This window comes from Bombina bombina, chromosome 5 (assembly GCF_027579735.1).
Source record: "Bombina bombina isolate aBomBom1 chromosome 5, aBomBom1.pri, whole genome shotgun sequence".
Lineage (NCBI taxonomy): Eukaryota > Metazoa > Chordata > Amphibia > Anura > Bombinatoridae > Bombina > Bombina bombina.
The window spans coordinates 1,125,629,243-1,125,648,583 of NC_069503.1; the positions used below are offsets into that span (position 1 = coordinate 1,125,629,243).

The 19,341-nt window shown below is 38.1% G+C and overlaps 1 protein-coding gene across 1 annotated transcript in view; it reads left to right on the plus strand.

The window, feature by feature from the left end:
• Positions 1-15,394, plus strand: part of LOC128661176 (ly6/PLAUR domain-containing protein 2-like) — a 46,190-nt gene extending 30,796 nt beyond the window's left edge. Inside the window, exons 2-3 of the mRNA XM_053715408.1 lie at positions 7,569-7,688; positions 11,276-15,394. Coding sequence (XP_053571383.1) covers positions 7,569-7,688; positions 11,276-11,517 — 362 coding nt within the window. The 3' untranslated portion in view covers positions 11,518-15,394. The remainder of the gene's footprint in view (positions 1-7,568; positions 7,689-11,275) is intronic.
• Positions 15,395-19,341: the final 3,947 nt, after the last annotated feature.

Below are 19,341 nucleotides of genomic sequence, written 5' to 3' on the forward strand. Positions count from 1 at the left end.
ACTATTATCCTCTGTCTCATCAAAAGACAGAGACAAGGAAACTTTTGTTAACAAACAACCTTTGTTTATTACACAATACAACTCAAACCATAAAATTATTAACAAAGTCCTCAAGAAACACTGGCCGATCCTTCTAAAAGACCCCGTCCTGAAAAAAAAAATTCCATCACAACCTAAATTAGTGTTCAAGAGAGCCCCTACTTACAAACAAAAACTAGCCCCTAGTAAGGTGGTGATGTCAAAAAGGAAATCTACCAATATTACCAGACCGAGAGATCAGACTCATAATAACCATACCTTCAACAAAACAGGGACCTTTAGATGTGGGAAGAAACGATGTCACATGTGCAAATATATAACACATGGTCACAGTGACATATTAGCTAACCACACAAAAGTGTTAATACCCATAAAAAATCGATTGTCCTGTGATTCCAACTATATAATATACGCACTGTCCTGCCAATGTGGGATTCAGTATATAGGTAGGACCTGTAGAAAGGTCAGGACCAGATGGAGCGAACATCTGAGGAACATTGAATCCAAATCGTTAAAACATAGTGTTTCTAGACATATGTGTAACAGCTATATTCCTGGTAAATGCTCATTTAAAATAACACCATTGGAAAGAATCCCTCCAAGTAATATGTACAATAGGTTTTCCAAATTGAGACAAAGGGAAACCTATTGGATTTATAAATTCAATAGTTTATTCCCCACTGGCCTTAATGAGGTCATAGACTCTGCAGCATTTGTGTAGATATTCTTGTTCATATATACATACGAGACATTGCTATATCCAATATATGTTTGGTTATATGTGCATTTTGTCCGCTGGACTTTTCGACACCCCATTGTTGTTGGTTTGCATCTACAAGCACTATATATTTTAAACCATAGAGAAATTTTAATTACAGTTACGTTTAAATGCATTAGGGATCTAGACTATTACATTCTATACATGGTATTCTAACCTCCACACATTTGGCCCTATTACACTATCCCATCACATATTTTCAACTTATATTAGCCCATTTATACACCCTCACATTTGTATCTCATCCGGTGACAATGTCATCACCTTTTGGTAATTATTTAAATATAATTCACCATCATTTAGCCCCTCAATACTATTTACACTAATACCCCCATTATATTTGTATAACACATTATTTCATCGGATGACAATGTCACCACTTTAAGGTATTTGTTTAAATTTAATTCACTATTATTTAACCCCTTAATACTATTCACTAGTTAGTCATTTCACTCACACCAATACCCTCATTATATTATATACACCACATTTAATGGTAACACATAGACTCCGGAACACAAACCACATATTTTTGGTGTAGTTTGCAGTTTCGAAGTCTGCACTTTAAGCCCATTTTTACGATTTCACTAATTGACAGGGAAATTCAGAGTTTGTTCTGATCGTTGTCACCACAATGTTTAATAACTTTACTCATGATTATTCTTATCCACATGTGTACTCCATGCTGTATTGTCATGAGTCCATGATGTGTAATTATGACTATTAGCGTAATGTATCCACTAATTTTCATTTCTTATTTTTTGTTTTTAGATCGTAATATTAGTAATACATTAACAACCAATGGCACGATATTAATTACAATTCACGTTTTCTCATTGGCTTCGCAGTTAGATATGGGCGTAACCATCTCGCCCCTAGTAACCACAATAGGATAGAGATACATACGCTTGGGCCGTAGTGATCATGTGATCACACGTCATCCCTTTTTGACGTCGGAATTACGGCATTAGCTATTTGCTACACTCCCGACCACATGACACTATGTCATGATAACATAACATGCAGTTTATAGCGTAACCAATGAGATTGCCATACCAGGACAGGCCCCTAATATGGTCGTAATTCTATTGGCTAGGTATGTAACATATGTTAGATTTCCTACTACGATAATAATACACATAGGGTACGATCGAGATCGCCAATTATCGATCCAATTGCTCATTTATATATTATCTTTAGAGACACATAGGCAAATAAAGTTCTATAAATTAAAACTTAGTTGTGATATATAATTCGAACTAATTGAACAGTACATCACCACAACAATGGGGAGTGTTGGGAAAGGAAGGACATGATAGGTCAATCTGTGTAAAGGAAGGGGAGGGTTTATTTGAACATTAGGTTACTGAGCCCTATATAAAGGGCATTCATGTATACAATGAACATACAAGCCTGAGGAAACGGGGTGTCCCCCGAGAAACGCGTCGCTATATTGTATGGTCTATGGGGAGATAGGTTGTCATCACCCAGCTGTAATTTGTTATACCGTTTGGTATTTTTATTTTGTATAATAAAATACTGATTTTATACTTTTACATAAGTCTGGTGTTGGTGTTACTATCCTCATAGCAGTAACCTAAGGGCACTGTAGCTCTTCCTCCTCCTTCCACTGCAGTCTTGGCCGCTGTCTGACATCCAGGAGACAAATATTCCCAGCCCATCTGGGGGAGATCAACACACAGCCAGCTGGTTTGCTGTTGAAAACCAGCCCGCCCCTACTGGCACAAGAGAGTTCCGCCTCGTTTGTGAGTACCCTTATTCTGCTCCTTTATTGGATTTCTGGTTATATTGATCCACACATGTGGCGCCTCTGTTTTTGTTTTTGTTTTACATCATAGAATACATCATCCAGTTGGGTGAAGACAGAGAGCAGCCTGTTTAAGTACTGATGGACATTTGAAGAAACTCGCTGGACTTTCCAGATCTGGTTGCATATACCATTGATTTGTATACATTTTTACATTTTACTTATCTCATATCTAACGTACTGTGTGGGTACACTGGTGCAAAATATTGTTATTTGTTTCATTGCTAGCTGATATTCCCCCATATTCCACTCACTAGCACATACTCTTCAATATCTGCACCTTTTTATATAATCCTCGTAAGAGTTAAGCGCCTCCTATAGAAGCCCTGTGATAGCACTATCACGGTGACTTCTGCACAGTTTGCCCCCAGCAATAAAATGATTTCTCCAGCCAGCAACAATAAAATGAATCCCCCCTACAATAAAATGATGCCCTAGCCCCCCTTCAGTTGCCCCCAGCAATAAAATGAAGCCCCCTGCAATAAAATTATATCCCAGCCCCATGCAATAAAATTATGCCTAGGGCCCAGCCCACCTGCCAGAGTGCCTTTGAATAATTAAAATGCTGTCCAATAAATGAATCCACCATCCATATAGGAAAAATGAATGATTATGTCACACTCGGTCGGGTCCGTGACTCCACCGTCCGGCGACGGTCTGACTAACTCTCAGTCTCCCCCACATCCCCCACATGCTAACTTACTCACTGAGTGGCACTAGTCACACTCACTGTGTCTGACTGTCTGTGTGCCTGGGCCAAAGCAGGGCTCCTCATCTGGCTACGATGGTCTGCGACTGCTGCTCACTCTGCTGCCTGCTGTGCACTGAAGTCCCTCGTGAGCGTGACAGGCAGCAGGCAGCTATGCTCCGGCTCCACGTCCACCCTCCGGTGCCGTGCTCCACCTCCTCCCCTCAGTGACAGCATTGAATGATTGGAGATAAAAATGTATATACTCCAATCATTCAGTGATCCTGTCACTTGGCTGGCTGTGCCGTGTGCTGCTGAGTCTGGCGTGGCATCCCTCCCCCTGCCTCAAAAAAAAATTGTGCAGCCAAAAAAAAAGACAAAATAATTTTAAAAAAATATTGGAAACAAAAAAAAAAAAAAAATTTAACCTTTGCGGCGGTGCCCGAGGCTGTCGCCTTGCCCAAAGGTCGGACCTGCCTGCCAATCTTTACCTGCATAGTGTGTCTGCCAGCCTGCACGTGAATAGTGTCTCCTTGTTATCTATTCTGCATAGATGTGGCCTTGTGCAATGTTAAATGCAGACATTGGATGCTGTCGTCATTTAGCAATGATAAATATTGTGTCCTGCAGATCTATAACTGTATATTGTGTCCTGCTGATCTATACCTGCATATTCTGTCCTGTTGGACATACCCTGCATATTGTGTCCTGCTGATCTATACCTTCATATTGTGTCTTGCTTATCTATACCTGCATATTGTGTCCTGCTGATCTATACCTGTATATTGTGTCCTGCTGATCTATACCTGTATATTGTGTCCTGCAGATCTATAACTGTATATTGTGTCCTGCTGATCTATACCTGCATATTGTGTCCTGCTGATCCATAACTGCATATTGTGTCCTGCTAATCTATACCTGCATAGTGTGTCCTGCTGATCTATAACTGCATACTGTGTCCAGCTGATCTATACCTGTATATTGTGTCCTGCAGATCTATAACTGTATATTGTGTCCTGCTGATCTATACCTACATATTGTGTCCTGTTGATCCATAACTGCATATTGCGTCCTGCTGATCTATAACTGTATATTGTGTCCAGCTGATCTATACCTGCATATTGTGTCCTGCTGATCTATACCTGCATATTGTGTCCTGCTGATCTATACCTGCATATTGTGTCCTGCTGATCTATACCTGCATAGTGTGTCCTGCTGATCTATAACTGCATATTGTGTCCAGCTGATCTATACCTGTATATTGTGTCCTGCAGATCTATAACTGTATATTGTGTCCTGCTGATCTATACCTGCATATTGTGTCCTGTTGATCAATAACTGCATATTGCGTCCTGCTGATCTATAACTGTATATTGTGTCCAGCTGATCTATACCTGCATACTGTGTCCTGCTGATCTATACCTGCATACTGTGTCCTGCTGACCTGTACATTAATAGTGTGTCTGCTGGCCTGTACATGAGTAGTGTGCGCCGCAGACCCATACCTGCATATTGTGTCCTTCTTGCCGTTACTTACATTCTATAAAATGCTGCCCAGTGCCCCATACTGTGTCCTGTAGTCTATATCTGCAAGGTCTGACCATCTGGCACACAGTTGCATACAGTGATATATTGGGCTGTCCCAATGCACATAATGGGGCCCATTTATCAAGCTTGAGGGCCTGTGCTTCTGGCAAGCCTGCAGGCTCACCAGAAACAGCAGTTATGAATCAGCAGTCAGACATCGCTGCAATTCAACCCGATCGAGTACGATTGGGTTGATTGACACTGCCCTGCTGCCGGCTAATTGGCCACGAATTTGCATGGGGTGGCGTTGCACCAGCAGCTCACAAGAGCTGCTGATGCAATGCTGAATACAGAGAGAGCATTCAGCGAGGTCTGGCGGACCTGATCCGCACTAACGGATCAGGTCCGCCAGACCTTTGATAAATATCCCCCTATGTATAAGCCTGGCTATAACTGACTGCAATCTGACCTCATCTGTCACTGTCTTGCTGTACATATACCCTGTTATCACATAGCCATATATGTGCTAGATATTCAGTGCTATTAGACCTATCAGATCATTCCTTCTCAATTTGTGATCAGTAAACAGTACCTGCACAATGGTTTTAGTAAATATTGTGTAATGTTTGTCCTGGTCTGTACCAATAGTGAAATCATTTGTCATGGAATAGTCTACACATTATTATGAGGCTCTATTGCAAATTCGTAATAAACTTTTGTTAAAGGGATAGAAAAGTAAAAATGTAACTTGCATGATTCAGACAGAGCATGCAATTTTGAGACATGTTTTAAAAGGGACAGTGAACTCTAATATTGTTTTCTGCTTTATCTGTTTCCAAAAAATTACTTATTATACCAGATACAGAGTTTACAATATATGGGAAAACCAATAAAACAATCTGATCTTGTAGGGAAAAAAATACCTCACTATCTTATCTGTCTCAATATTTACATAAAGTCTTTATTTTATTTATTACTGTATATGGCCATTACTTAGAGCAGTCGTCTCAAAGTACCGGCCTCAGTTTAATAGGTAAACCATTAATTTGGGCTGTCAATATTGTTTTAGGAGGTGTAACTAGTTGATGTTCTATATAGAGACTCACAAGATAAATGTAAAGACAAACTTCCAGTGTAGACTCCCACCATGCACTGGATACAGTTCCAAGATGATCACTTCACTTGACACTCACAAGATAAATACAGACAACTGTTTATGTTTATTGTGGGCTACAAATCCCACCATGCACTACTACTTGACTAAATGTCACTTCCATTTCCTAGTATACCAAGTTCCGGGCCATTTAGTCAGTTCATGTAGCCCCCATGGGAGAAGAACACTTGGCTAGTGGCTCCTAGATACTTTGAGTTTGATACCCCTGACTTAGAGAGGACAATGGGTAATAAACATGTTACCGCTGGGAGCATTATTGTATCTAAACCTTCATGTTTACATGTGTTTTTGTAACCTGTACTTAAGTTTAGAAATGTTCAGTGTGTGGTCGGGGATACAATAAGCAAAATCAGCTAATTCAAATGAGAAAATAAAGGTGAAGAAGCTATTTGTAAGCAATTTTATAAACTCCAGTATGTAAAATGGATATCAGGGAACACTGCCCCTTTAAGTTAAGTTCTGTTTTCATATTTACTTTGTTCTCTTGGTATTCTTTGTTAAAATATTTTTAAACATATCCTACATATCCTACACTACTGGGAGCTAGGGGGTGATTGGTGGCTACATACATTTGTCTCTTGTCATTGGCTCACTAGGGGCCTGATGATCTAAAGCTTTTCACTCAGGTGAGATGATCTAAAATGATCAAAAGAGAGACAAGCCGCAACTGATATGCACCATAGGAAGGGCAAATCTAGATTGTGGCTTGTCTCTCTTGGATTTGCAGTTTGTCCGCCGCTCACCTCCGGCACCACGCGGCCCCTGTACACAGTGTTTCCCTGCTTTGCTTTGTAACGGCTTCCTTCTCTGGATTTGGGATCTGATCGGTGTTTCCTCTTTTATGATCTAAAATGATCCTCCAGCACTGCAAGATCCCTAGTGAAATTCTTAAAAGGCAGATTTTGCTATATGTCTCCAAGGTCTGTTCCCTGCATTTCTGTATGTAAAGGAGAGACAAGCCCAGTGCATGATTATGCTTTCACAGTTTCTTTGTAGCTTTAACAAACTAGGATCATACTGTGTATATTTATGTGTATCCTTTACAAATTACATTGCCCTTTGTATTTCTTCTTTTAAGAGAAAACTGGAAAACTGACAGCTTTAGTTTACTTTTTAGGGATCTGAAAAGCAAAGATTCTCTAGTTTGGAGAGAAATTATAGTGCATTTGTATTTTATTTTGTATACATCAGTGTATTTAGGATTGTGATTTTACAAATTATGATTTCACAGTTTCTGCGCAACTTTAATAAATTAGAATCATACTATGTTTTTGCAGGGGTTAAACACAAAGTTACATCCAAGCAATAGTGCAATAATAAGATACTCTCAAATTTTAGAGCATTGTATTTTTGCAATATTATATCCCTTAAAAAAAGGACTGCATAGCACAAGTGCTGCTGTCTGAGAATTGTGAGTTTCTCTGTAAATTTAAGCCCCAGAAGCATTTGTGCTAGAATGTCCCCGCCAAACAGTCAAGTTGATTATTTTGGGTTTTATTTACAAGCTATTACAATTTGTATTCTTCCCCCACAGCATGTTCTTTGCAGTGTTACCTTTGTCCATATCCAACTGCGAGTGCCGAATGTACTGATACAAAGAATTGTACAGGGACGCAACTGTTATGCAAAACATCAGTAACCGCAGGATTTGGAGGTGAGTTTCTGTATCATCAAATTAAAAATAAAACAAAATACTAGATTTAGACACCAATCAGCAAGCGCTATCCAGGTGCTAAACCATAAATGTTTAACCTGGTTGTCATCCCTTTAGCGCGCCCTATGCTTTCAATATTGTGAGTGTTCTAAACCTAGCTCATATTACAAGTTGAAAGTTGTATAAAAGCGCTAAAAAACTTGAGACCTAAAGTTAAAGTATTACAAACATTATATATATATATATATATATATATATATATATATATACAAACACACATAAATTTAATAAATAAGAATTGTTTTATCTAAATCCAGCGAGTGCAGTCCCTATATATATATCCTCCCTGTGTATCTGTACTTCCAATTCTGGTATGTCTTCAACCAAATTATCAGTAGAAATGTCAAGTAGGGACTGCACTCGCTGGATTTAGATAAAACAATTCTTATTTATTAAATTGTATGTGTATATATATATATATATACATACATATATATATATATATATATATATATATATATATATATATATATATATATATATATATATATATATATATATATATATGAAATAGGGGGCACCCTAGAGAAAATAAATGGTATATATAGTAGGGATACAGTGACAAATGTAATCAATCAATTAGCTATGTAATATATATGATGATTGATATAATGTGTATCAAGAGCTGGTTGATTCAAAAAAGAACAATGTGACTCATAAGAAATATTATCACAATTAGTACACTATTTGTCCGGTATTTATAAACATTAAAAACTGTAATAGAGGGTGTAAAAAGAGTCTCTATAAGATGGAATGAAGATGTTCAAGGCAGCAATCTGTAGAGGACCCGGCCTGGATCCTATGAAGGTAATCTATAAACAAGAAAAAAGACAGATGCGCCACATGGCCCAATATTGTTTGTTCCACACAATATATACGATCAAGTGTGCTAATTCAAACTCACAATCTTAGAAGCACTCCAATTAGTGCAGTGGAAGCAGTCTGGGATCTATCACAGTCACCCAGCAGACTGACCTCTTGGAATTGAGATGGATATTCTGTGATAAAGATACAAGGAGACACAGAGGTGCCTATATGGCCTAGTACAGTTTGGACCCAGAGAGCAGTGGTGTATATAGTAGGAAATATACTCACATTCGGTAAAGCATCTCCAATGATGCTATTCAGGTAGGAAGGGATCAATACAGTCACCCAACAGACTATGACAAGGCTTCCACAGGAGGCAATCAGCAAAAATCCAATGGATCAAGGATAGATCCAAATAATACACAATAGCAAGTGTTTTTGTATAAAAGTAATAAACTTTACTAAATGTCAAGTAGGGACTACACTCGCTGGATTTAGATAAAACAATTCTTATTTATTAAATTGTATGTGTGTATATATATATATATATATATATATATATATATATATATATATATATATATACATACATATATATATATATATATATACACACACATAAACATACACACACACAATTTTGAGCCCTTTCCAGTCAAACACCTTGACATATAAAATAGCTATTAAAAATGTCTATGTTTTTTTAATAGAAATACTTGAGATACCTTTGTTCTTCATTTAGAAGAAAATTTTATTTTTCCTTTTAAATATCTTTCTGTCTATCTATATAAAAAAAAGCAATACAGGCAGCACTTATTGGACTTCAGGAAGTGTTCATCAATTCTTTATTCAAAGTGATGTTTCGGGGACAGTCTCCCATTCCTTAGAACAACCAGAAGTGCATAAAAACAGAAACATATATAGGCCAATAGATCCCATCCCCTTGTAAAAATGTGCCCAAAATGTGGTCATAACAACCCCTCACAAACAAATTAGTTAAACATAAAAAGACAAACCCAAGTGGAGATGGTATAATGAAATAGTGTACTAAAACTCTGGCTCAGTTGAAGTTCATGTAAACAGCTGGCCAAATAGGACCTGGACTGAGGGCCAAGCAAGTAGGGGGGCCCACAAATGGAATCTCCATGCCTCTTAGTGTGCTGCTTAAGCAGGGGTTGGCAGCTGCTCTATGAGTAACTAGACAGTAAAGCAGAGTATGGGCCTTGCGCCTGGATATGTGTGGGGGTCCTGTCGGGGGTCTGTGACAGTGTCATGTTCTGTCTCAGGATGTTTTGTGAGAGCCTCATTGTCTGGAACAGTTGCTTTAAATGAATATTAGTAGAAGCCATATAGTTTGAAATGATAACAGATTTATTTAAACAACAAAATACTTTGAACAAATACCTGCAGGGTATTTTAAATGTGCTATTCAGGTATGTTAAGTCCACATACAGCAGGAGTGGAAAGGAACAAACAAGTAAGCACAGATGCAGATTCAAAAGGAAAGTCTTTCTCCTGGTAATAACTGAAGTGCAGGATTTGCAGAAAGCAGGAATCAAACTTGTGAACAGGTAACAGGTTTAAAGGTAAAGTCTTTGTCCTGGTAATAACTGAAGTGCAGGATTTGCACAAAGCAGGAAACAACCTCGTAAACAGGTAGCAGGTTTAAAGGTAAAGTCTTTGTCATGGTAATAACTGAAGTGCAAGATTTGCACAAAGCAGGAAACAAACTTGTAAACAGGTGCAAAGGTGAAGTCTTCCTCCAGATATGTACTGAAGTACAGGTTCTGGCTTGTGACAAAACAAAAACAATGTCAAGACCATATGCAGCCTAACAGCCAGCCTTAAATAGGGAGGTGTTGTACAGGATTGGTTCTGAGTAAATTGAAAATTGAGAGCACCTGTGTTTTGCACAGTTGTAATTACAAGTAAGACAAGTACTCATTTCACAGATCTTTTAAGTTGCATGCTATTGCGCTAGAAACTCTTAAACTGCTAGAACGGGCTGTGTATACTACTTGAGTGACTCAAGTAGTAAACACAGAGTCACATGTTCAAATCCACACACAACCCTTTCTAGCAAAATGCCTCCCAGACCTTTTCTTTTTCTTTTTAGTCTGGGGGCTTGGTTCATGACAGATAGTGAGGACCATAGAGTGTGGTGCCTGGACCTGGAGGTTGGGGGCCCTGTCTCTTGCACTTAATGTTGGGGGTCTGATGTGGGCAGGGTAGGGAGACTACCATGTTCATTTGCATAAATTTGAGTCAATGTGAGACATAGAGGGCCCTTCCCTAATTTTTACCTGGGGCTCTGATTGGTCTCAGTCTGCCACTGCATGTAAATGAAAATTATGACTGGGTTAAATTCTGTTATAACATCATATACATGTATCACTAGTGTTATACCCAGAAAAACAGTGATTGCATGTTTGTATGTACAACAATCGGACTCATAAGTGAAGATGACCTGGAATTTGCTTCCAAAAAATAAGATTTTTCATTTCTTTGTGTTTAACCTCATATGCCATTTACTTGCCTATTCTACCATTTAATACAACTCCATGGGCATCACAACCGCTTCCTATTCAGCAGAATTGGCAAACTTGTCATATTAAAATACTATTCTGTAATTCTCTTTCTAGATCTTAGATAACACAAATTGAAAAGTTGGACAGATCTGGCATGTAAGAAAATATTTTGTTTTCCTCTCATTTTTTTAGGTTATCCTTTTCAAGGAACTGAGTTGGTAATTCGAGACTGTGCTAAAGACTGTTCTCCAAGTGACAACGACCAGATTGGAGCTGACCAACTTGTTTTGTGTTGCAACAATGATCTTTGCAATAACAGAGGTGTTTATGCTGGTGGATCAAATAGCGGAGCTGAAACTGTAAAGAATTCTTTTGGATTTGGATTACTTTTTTGTTTCATAAGTATAGTTTTATCATTGAGAACTGTCCTGTAAACAAATGCAACACTCAAATGACAAGAAACACTAAGGAAGATTTTTTTCAAAGTAACATATTTATTTGTAAAACAAAAAATTGTGTGTATTCATCAATAATTCAACAGCACTTCTACAATACTCTTATTTATCAAGAAAGACTATAAACTAATCAAGGCCATTATAACTTAAAGAGACATAAAACACTTTAACTTTGTGATATTAAAGACCTGATTGTCAAAAACTCATCATCATGGAGTGAGTCCATCACGTCAACTTTTACAGTGGCAGATCTCGTTATCTCTCTAAAACGTCCCCTTGAGATGCCTCTTATAGAAAATAATGATGTATTCGGAAATTGAGAATCCCACAGGGTGGCCCGAAGGTAACTAAGAGAATCTGGCACTGACAATACCATTTTTCTTAAGCAAATACAAATTAAATAGTGTTCTTTCCAGTTTTCTATAATTGCATTCATGTCTTTTTCTATCAGTATAATGAGTACATTGTATATTTTGAGTTAATAGCTAGGATACATTTGTAGGGATAAAACCAATTTGCAGAGGGAAATTATTAGAGAATACTCCAAAACCTGTGAGAGAACTTTAGATAAGCCTAAGAAATGCCCCTGTTTAACCAACTCGACAAACTTGTTAGACACATTATATATTAGAAAAAAAATCTACTTTTTACTACAAATTTAGATTTTTATTTTGTATTTGGAAATTATATTGTACTTTAATATAATTTTTTTTCTGTGGAAATTACTTTTTTTTCTGCGTGCTTTAAATATGAATTGCATAATTTAAATTTGAATTTTGCTGAATACTTTTAATGTGAATTTAAATGCATATTATTAATATGATTTTAATGCATGTTTTAACCACTTTCACAATGTCCTTTTTAGGGCTGTACTGCCTGAGGCATACAGAAATAGTGCAGTCTCTCCATTGTTTCTACAGCACTGTATTGTCATGTCTCTCTTTAACACACAGAAATAAAGAAATTGCCTTTAAACATTCTTCTCTGAATTAAAAGCTTTAGAAAATCAGGGCTAAAATGCTGAACCACTAAATACATTTTATAAGAATAGTTTTAAGGTTATTACCTTACCATAGTCATAGGTGACACCATGTTGAAATCTTTCTTGCATTGCATTCCAGTGCTTAGGTGTTTGCACATGTTCAGCAATTCTCCTTCAGATATCGGCAGTATAACATTTGTTTCAAAATGGCAGCACCAATAATTAGACTGAGGTGCATGAAAATAATTTAGTGCTTATTGTTTCCTTAATTATGTGTAGAAGGAAAACTTAGCAATAAATGTTCATTAGAAATGGAAGTGTACACTGCAAAAATTAAAAACCTAACCCTACCACATATCTGTCACTAATTAGCTTTAGTATGTTTATATGTTTTAAATTACAAGCCTCAATTGGCTTCTCCAAGTAGTAGTAATAATAATAATAATAAATGGTGGGGGTAAGTTTAGCCTTCGGAAAACAGCTGCAGTAAACAAGGTATTAATGTAATCAGAAAGTTTTCATGTTTCACTTGCATGCTAATTTATTGTAGGAATATAGAAACAGCATTCTAATTCCAAGGTGTTTTATGTCCCAATAAGACAAATCTTACAGTTTTAAAATATTACCGAAATTCTTGTTAAAGGGACATAAAACCCAAAATGTTTCTGTCAGGGTTCAGATAAAGCATATGATTTTAACCAACTTTCCAAATTACTTATATTATCTAATATGCTTAGTTATCTTGGTATTCTTTGTTGAAAAGCATTCTTAGGTAGGTTTGGGAGCTTGGAGCTAGCTGCTGATTGGTGGATGCACTAGTATGCTCATTTTTATTGGTAACCAATGTGTTCAGCTAACTCCCAGTAGGGCATTGCTGCTTCTTCAATAAAGGATACCAAAATAATGAAGCAAAATTGATAACAGATTTAAATGGGAAAGTTCAAATGTATAATCTATTTGAATCATGTAATAAAATGTGGGTTTTATGTCCATTTAAAAATATATTCCAAAGCTGTAATAAATGACTTCATACAATGTAAGGATATAAACTATTATATAGATTAAGATTCATTAAAATCACTGTGTGAATTGTTTATCAACAGAAGTTTGTTTAGTTATTTACTATCAAACAGAAACAAACTATTCAAATGAAATGATAGTAAAAAATGCATTTTTAAAATGATACAATTATCTTTTTTCTAAAGGAGTCAAACCACTATTTATTTTTATTTAAAAAATAATAAAACAGATGAATTATAATATAACATTTTCATTCCTGCTCTTTCAAATCCTTTTACTTTTTGTTGTGTAGTGAGGTCCCAAGAGCTCTGTACCTTGCATTAAAGGGACAGGCAACTCAAACTTCTTTATTGTTTAAAAAGATAGATAATCCCTTTATTACCCATTTCCCAGTTTTGCATAACAAGCACAGTTATAATAATATACTTTTTACAGCAGTGATTACCTTGTATCTAAGCCTCTGCAGACTGCCCCCTGATCACATGACTTTTTATTTATTATCTATTGACTTGCATTTTATCCAATTAGTGCAGTGTCTGCCCCAACCCACGGGTGTGAGCACAATGTTATCTATATGGCTTACATGAACTAGCACTCCCCTGTTGTGAAAGGCTAATAAAAAGTATGTGATAAGAGGGTATCTGTAGTAGCTTAGAAACAAGCAGAAATTTAGAGTTGTAAAGGTTATAAAGTATATTAATATAACAATGTTGGTTGTGCAAAGCTGGGGAATGGGTAGTAAAGACGTTATCTATCTTTTTAAACAATAAAAAATTTGGTGTTGACTGTCCCTTTAACTGTGTGCATCTGGTCTTTGATAAACTAACTGCGCATGTGGAGTTTGTCTGCAGTAAGAGGCCTTAACCCATTTGTGCCGGGGTTAACTTGTCTACATCAGAACAACGGTTCCGATGTAAACAAATTGAAATCTTGCGATCGTGCACCTGATCAAGAGATTTCAATGATGGGATCGTGTCAGGGGGGTGTCCCTATGATGCTAGGCATGCCCTCCAGACCGCGATCCCATCAGGGAAGCGCCAGTGGCTTCACGAAAGCCAATCGGTTAGAACGTTGTATTTCGTCCTTCGGCGCTAAAGCCAAGCAAAATTTGGACGAAATACAACGTCCTAACGTGGTTAAAGGGTTAAATTGCTTGGATTTCACATGAAAGCTTGTTTTTATTCATTATAATGGGCCAATGACTGTGTGCGCGGCTGCAATGTGCAGAATGAAAAAACCTGCTTAACTGGACAGTCCAGGAAAACTTTCACAAAAATACTGAACACTTAAATGTCCAGGTTTATTTTTTAAAGTGTATTGCTTTTAGTTACATGTAAAAGGCCTCCTATGCCTCAATGCATTAAAAATATGTAGCAGATAGAGATGAATGACAGTCAAGGGGGTCACATCACTACTATTTATGTGGGGAGCAGCAGCTCAAGAAATAAAATGGTTGATTAGTTTGTTACAGGGAGCCAAGGGGTAAAAAAAACTGTTCAATAGCAAAAATATACATCAAGATCAAGAATGTATATTTTTGGGGGGCGGGCATTGTGTGACCCCGCCTACAATTATGTCCTAGAGATTGTCCAGTATTTTTGTTGTAGACAGCTGGGAAACATAGCAGCAAAGGCAATATAAAACACATTTAATTAAAACAAAAATACTCTTTAAATCTATGATTTACTAAATAAGTTGATTTTATGAGGTTTACTGTCATTTTAAATGCAAACTGATTCTTCCTTCTATATCAATCTTCTGTTTATCATGTTTTGTTTTAATAATGAATTTCTTGTTGTTACTATTTATTCATGAAACAATACTAAATAATAATAATAAAAAAAACTTGCCATATTTTCTGTCTGAGTGTGTCTGTTTATTTTGAAAATGAGATGTTCTTTGTTTGTTATGATCATGTAGATGTGTCACTTTCCGCCAAAGGGGCCCTTTTAACCTTTTTTTTAAATATCAAACAAACAATATTTTGTCTGTGCCAACCTCCCCTATTCCACCATCAGAAAAATGCTTTGCGCAGGGTTTTAGCATAGCTTGTGTGCGATTCCATATTAGAGAAAATAGAAAACCCTGAAATAATTGAATACATAAATATTTACAGACATATATACACATATAAACACATAAATACATATGTACACATAAAGTATATAGACATATATAGAAGTGCATTGGAGCCCTTTGCAGTCAAGTAGCATAAAATATGTAAAAGCATATTTATTATATCCATTGACTTCTATGGGGGAATATGTAAACGCCCATGCAATATTCTAACTTCTACTTTTACAACTCGTCGGGAAAGCGCGAGAGCAAAAACAGTTTACTTTCAATTCCTAATACGAGCCCAACCCGACACACGCAAAAAGCTCACTTCTAGTGCAGTTAACGCTTGAGCGGGAGCATTAAATAGCGCACCACTCCTAATCTGGCACTATATGTTCTATGCTATTAGTGTACACAATTATATCATATATGCTCCTCTAGGTATATACCTTTCATGCATATTACTCTGCATGCTTAAAGGGACATAATACTCATATGCTAAATCACTTGAAACTGATGCAGTATAACTGTAAAAAGCTGACAGGAAAATATCACCTGAGCATCTCTATGTAAAAAAGGAAGATATTTTACCTCACAATCTCCTCAGCTCAGCAGAGTAAGTTCTGTGTAAAAAGTTATACTCAGCTGCTCCCAGCTGCAGGTAAAAAAATTAAAAAAATGAAGAAATGAACAGCAGCCAATCAGCATCAGCAGTGCTGAGGTCATGAACTCTTACTGTGATCTCATGAGATTTGACTTAACTCTCATGAGATTTCATAGTAAGCTTCCTTTACCTGATTGGTGAAATATGAGAGGCTCATCCTTTCAGCTGTCCCAGGACAGACACACTAATATGCTGCTTAGAAATCCTTTACAATGGGAGGTGGCTACTGAGGAACTTTTGAGGTAAAATATCTTTCTTTTTTACATAGAGATGTTCAGGTGATATTTTCTAGTCAGCTTTTTACAGCTATGCTGCGTCACTTTCAAGTGTTTAAACATTTGGGTATTATGGCCCTTTAATTCTAAATGCAGTCATGCAGGATTTCTATGTATTTTAGTACAACAGGGGAAATCCTTTAGAGATACAGTAAGATCTATTGGTATCTCTTTTATACCTAATGTATGAGTAATTTCTATGTATGCACATTCGTTTATCATGCAGATACTGAACACTGAATAATTTCATTAACAATGTACATTGTGTATTCCCTTTATACGTATACACAGTCTCTGCTTATTTTGGACATGGATTTATGAGTATCTACTGTGTACCTGTTTGTCTACATGTGATTCTTATCTAGTTAGTAAAGCCACATGACAAACTAAATATGTGGGTATGATAGCATTTGCATATATACTACATACTGATGTTTATGTCATACACAGATTTATAAACTTTGTATTAACTTATATAAGTTTATATATTTTAAGATTTATCAAGAAAAAAATAGTTTGGATATCTGGACTGATTCCCTTTGTCCTTCATGAGATTGGGAGCTTTGTTCTCTTGGAGGCAGAGTCCTCCACATTGACCAGCAGTACTGTCTCATTTTCTCAGAAATCCTTCAAATTGGGCAGCCTTTATATAAGGATTTGGAGGATATGGGAATTATTAATTTCATTACCAGTGTCATTTCAGGGTCAAGGGTTTTACTCCAATCTGTTACTTACAGTCCAGTTCTAGATTTATCAGCCCTAAACATGTTTGTTAGGATTTTCACTTTTATAATGGTAACAATCTGCACACTTTTACCCTTATTTTAAAGGGTCAGTTAATGGCTACTATAGACCCACCTCAAGGATGCATATCTGCACATTCCTATACACAAGGATCACGTTCAGTTCCCGAGGTTTGCATATTTGGACAAACACTGCAGTTAGTCACTCTCCTGTTTCTCGCTAAGGAGTTGGGTACAATGTTGGCAGTGATCAGGATTCAGGGCATTTCATTTGCACCAAATATAGATGACATACTCACAAACATCTGTCTTTTTTTTAAGACCATGGCTGCAGAATCAACTTACCCATAAGCTCATTATATCCTGCTGCAATGGTGGCATTTATAGGAGTCATAATAGACTCAATGCTTCCTGATGGAACCTTGCAAAATAAAGATTCAGAGGTCGTGTCTCTCCCTGCAAAGGACTTCATTTCCATCAGTAATTCAGTGCATGGAGGCAGTGGGTCTTATGGTTACTTCTTCAGAAGCAGTACTTTTTGCCCGTCTTCACTAGCGAACCCTCCAATTGTCGAAACCTGATGAATGCTATTGCAACGGCGTTAACTTCCCCCATAGAAGTCAATGAAGAGCACAGAAGAAAAAAACTAATTGTTAACTTCAGTGCGTGTTATGTGTATATATATATATAAATATATATATATAAAACGAAAGGAGACTGCACTCCAAGACTGGACTGGGTACACATCCAATGGCTCTATCTATCTATCTATCTATCTATCTATCTATCTATCTATCTATCTATCTATTGGGTTCACCCATAAGGGTCTCAAGGCGCTGAGGGTTGCAGTTCAGTTGAAGAGCCAGGTCTTGAGGTCCTTTCTGAACTTATTTAGGGCGGTAGCTTGTCTGAGGTGCAGCGGGAGGGTGTTCCAAGTCTTGGCAGCCAGGTGAGAGAAGGATCTGCCTCCCGCTGTGGTTTTCCTGATGCGGGGGATGACAGCGAGGGCTTGGTCGGCCGATCAAAGTTGTCTGGCAGGGGTGTAGAAGGTAACGCGGTGGTTCAAGTATTTGGGACCGATGTTGTGGAGGGCCTTGAATGCGTGGGTGAGAAGCTTGAAGGTTATTCTTTTGTTGATGGAGAGCCAGTGCAGGTCCCGCAGGTATTTGGGGATGTGGCATTGACGAGGGATGTCAAGGATTAGTCTGGCCGAGGAGTTCTGGATGTGCTGTAGTCTCTTTTGGAGCTTGATGGTGGTGCCGGCGTAGAGTGCGTTACCATAGTCCAGTCGGCTGCTGACGAGGGCGTGAGTGACAGTCTTCCTGGTCTTGGTTGGGATCCATTTGAAGATCTTTCGCAGCAGGTGAAGTGTGTGGAAGCATGCAGAAGAGACGGCATTGATTTGCCAGTCCATGGAGAGCGATGAGTCCAGGATGACACCTAGATTTCGTGCATGGTCAGTGGGGGTTGGAGGGTGTCCGAGGGCTGTGGGCCACCAGGAGTTATTCCAAGCGGATGTGGTAGGACCGAGGAGGAGGACTTTGGTCTTGTCTGCGTTCAGCTTTAGGCAGTTGTAGTTCATCCAGGTGGCGACTGCTGTCTCTCTCTTGGTGGTGGTGGGGTCACTGGTGAGTGAGATGATTAGCTGGGTGTCGTCGGCGTAGGAGACGATGTTGAGGTCGTGTCGTCGGGCGATGGTGGAGAGAGGGGCCATGTAGATGTTGAATAGGGTGGGGCTCAGAGAAGAGCCTTGGGGTACACCACAGCTGATTTCTGTGGGCTTGGAGGTGAAGCGTGGGAGTCTAACTTTCTGGGTTCTGCCGGTGAGGAAGGAGGTGATCCATTCCAGGGCTTTTTCACGTATGCCGGCATCGTGTAGTCGGTTGCGGAGGGTGAGGTGGGAGACAGTGTCGAATGCTGCTGAGAGGTCTAGGAGAATGAGGGCGGCGGTCTCTCCTCGGTCGAGTAGGGCGAGGATGTCATCTGTGGCGGTGAGGAGGGCGGTCTTGGTGCTGTGGTTGCTCCTGAACCCAGATTGGGAGGGGTCTAGGGTGTGGTTGG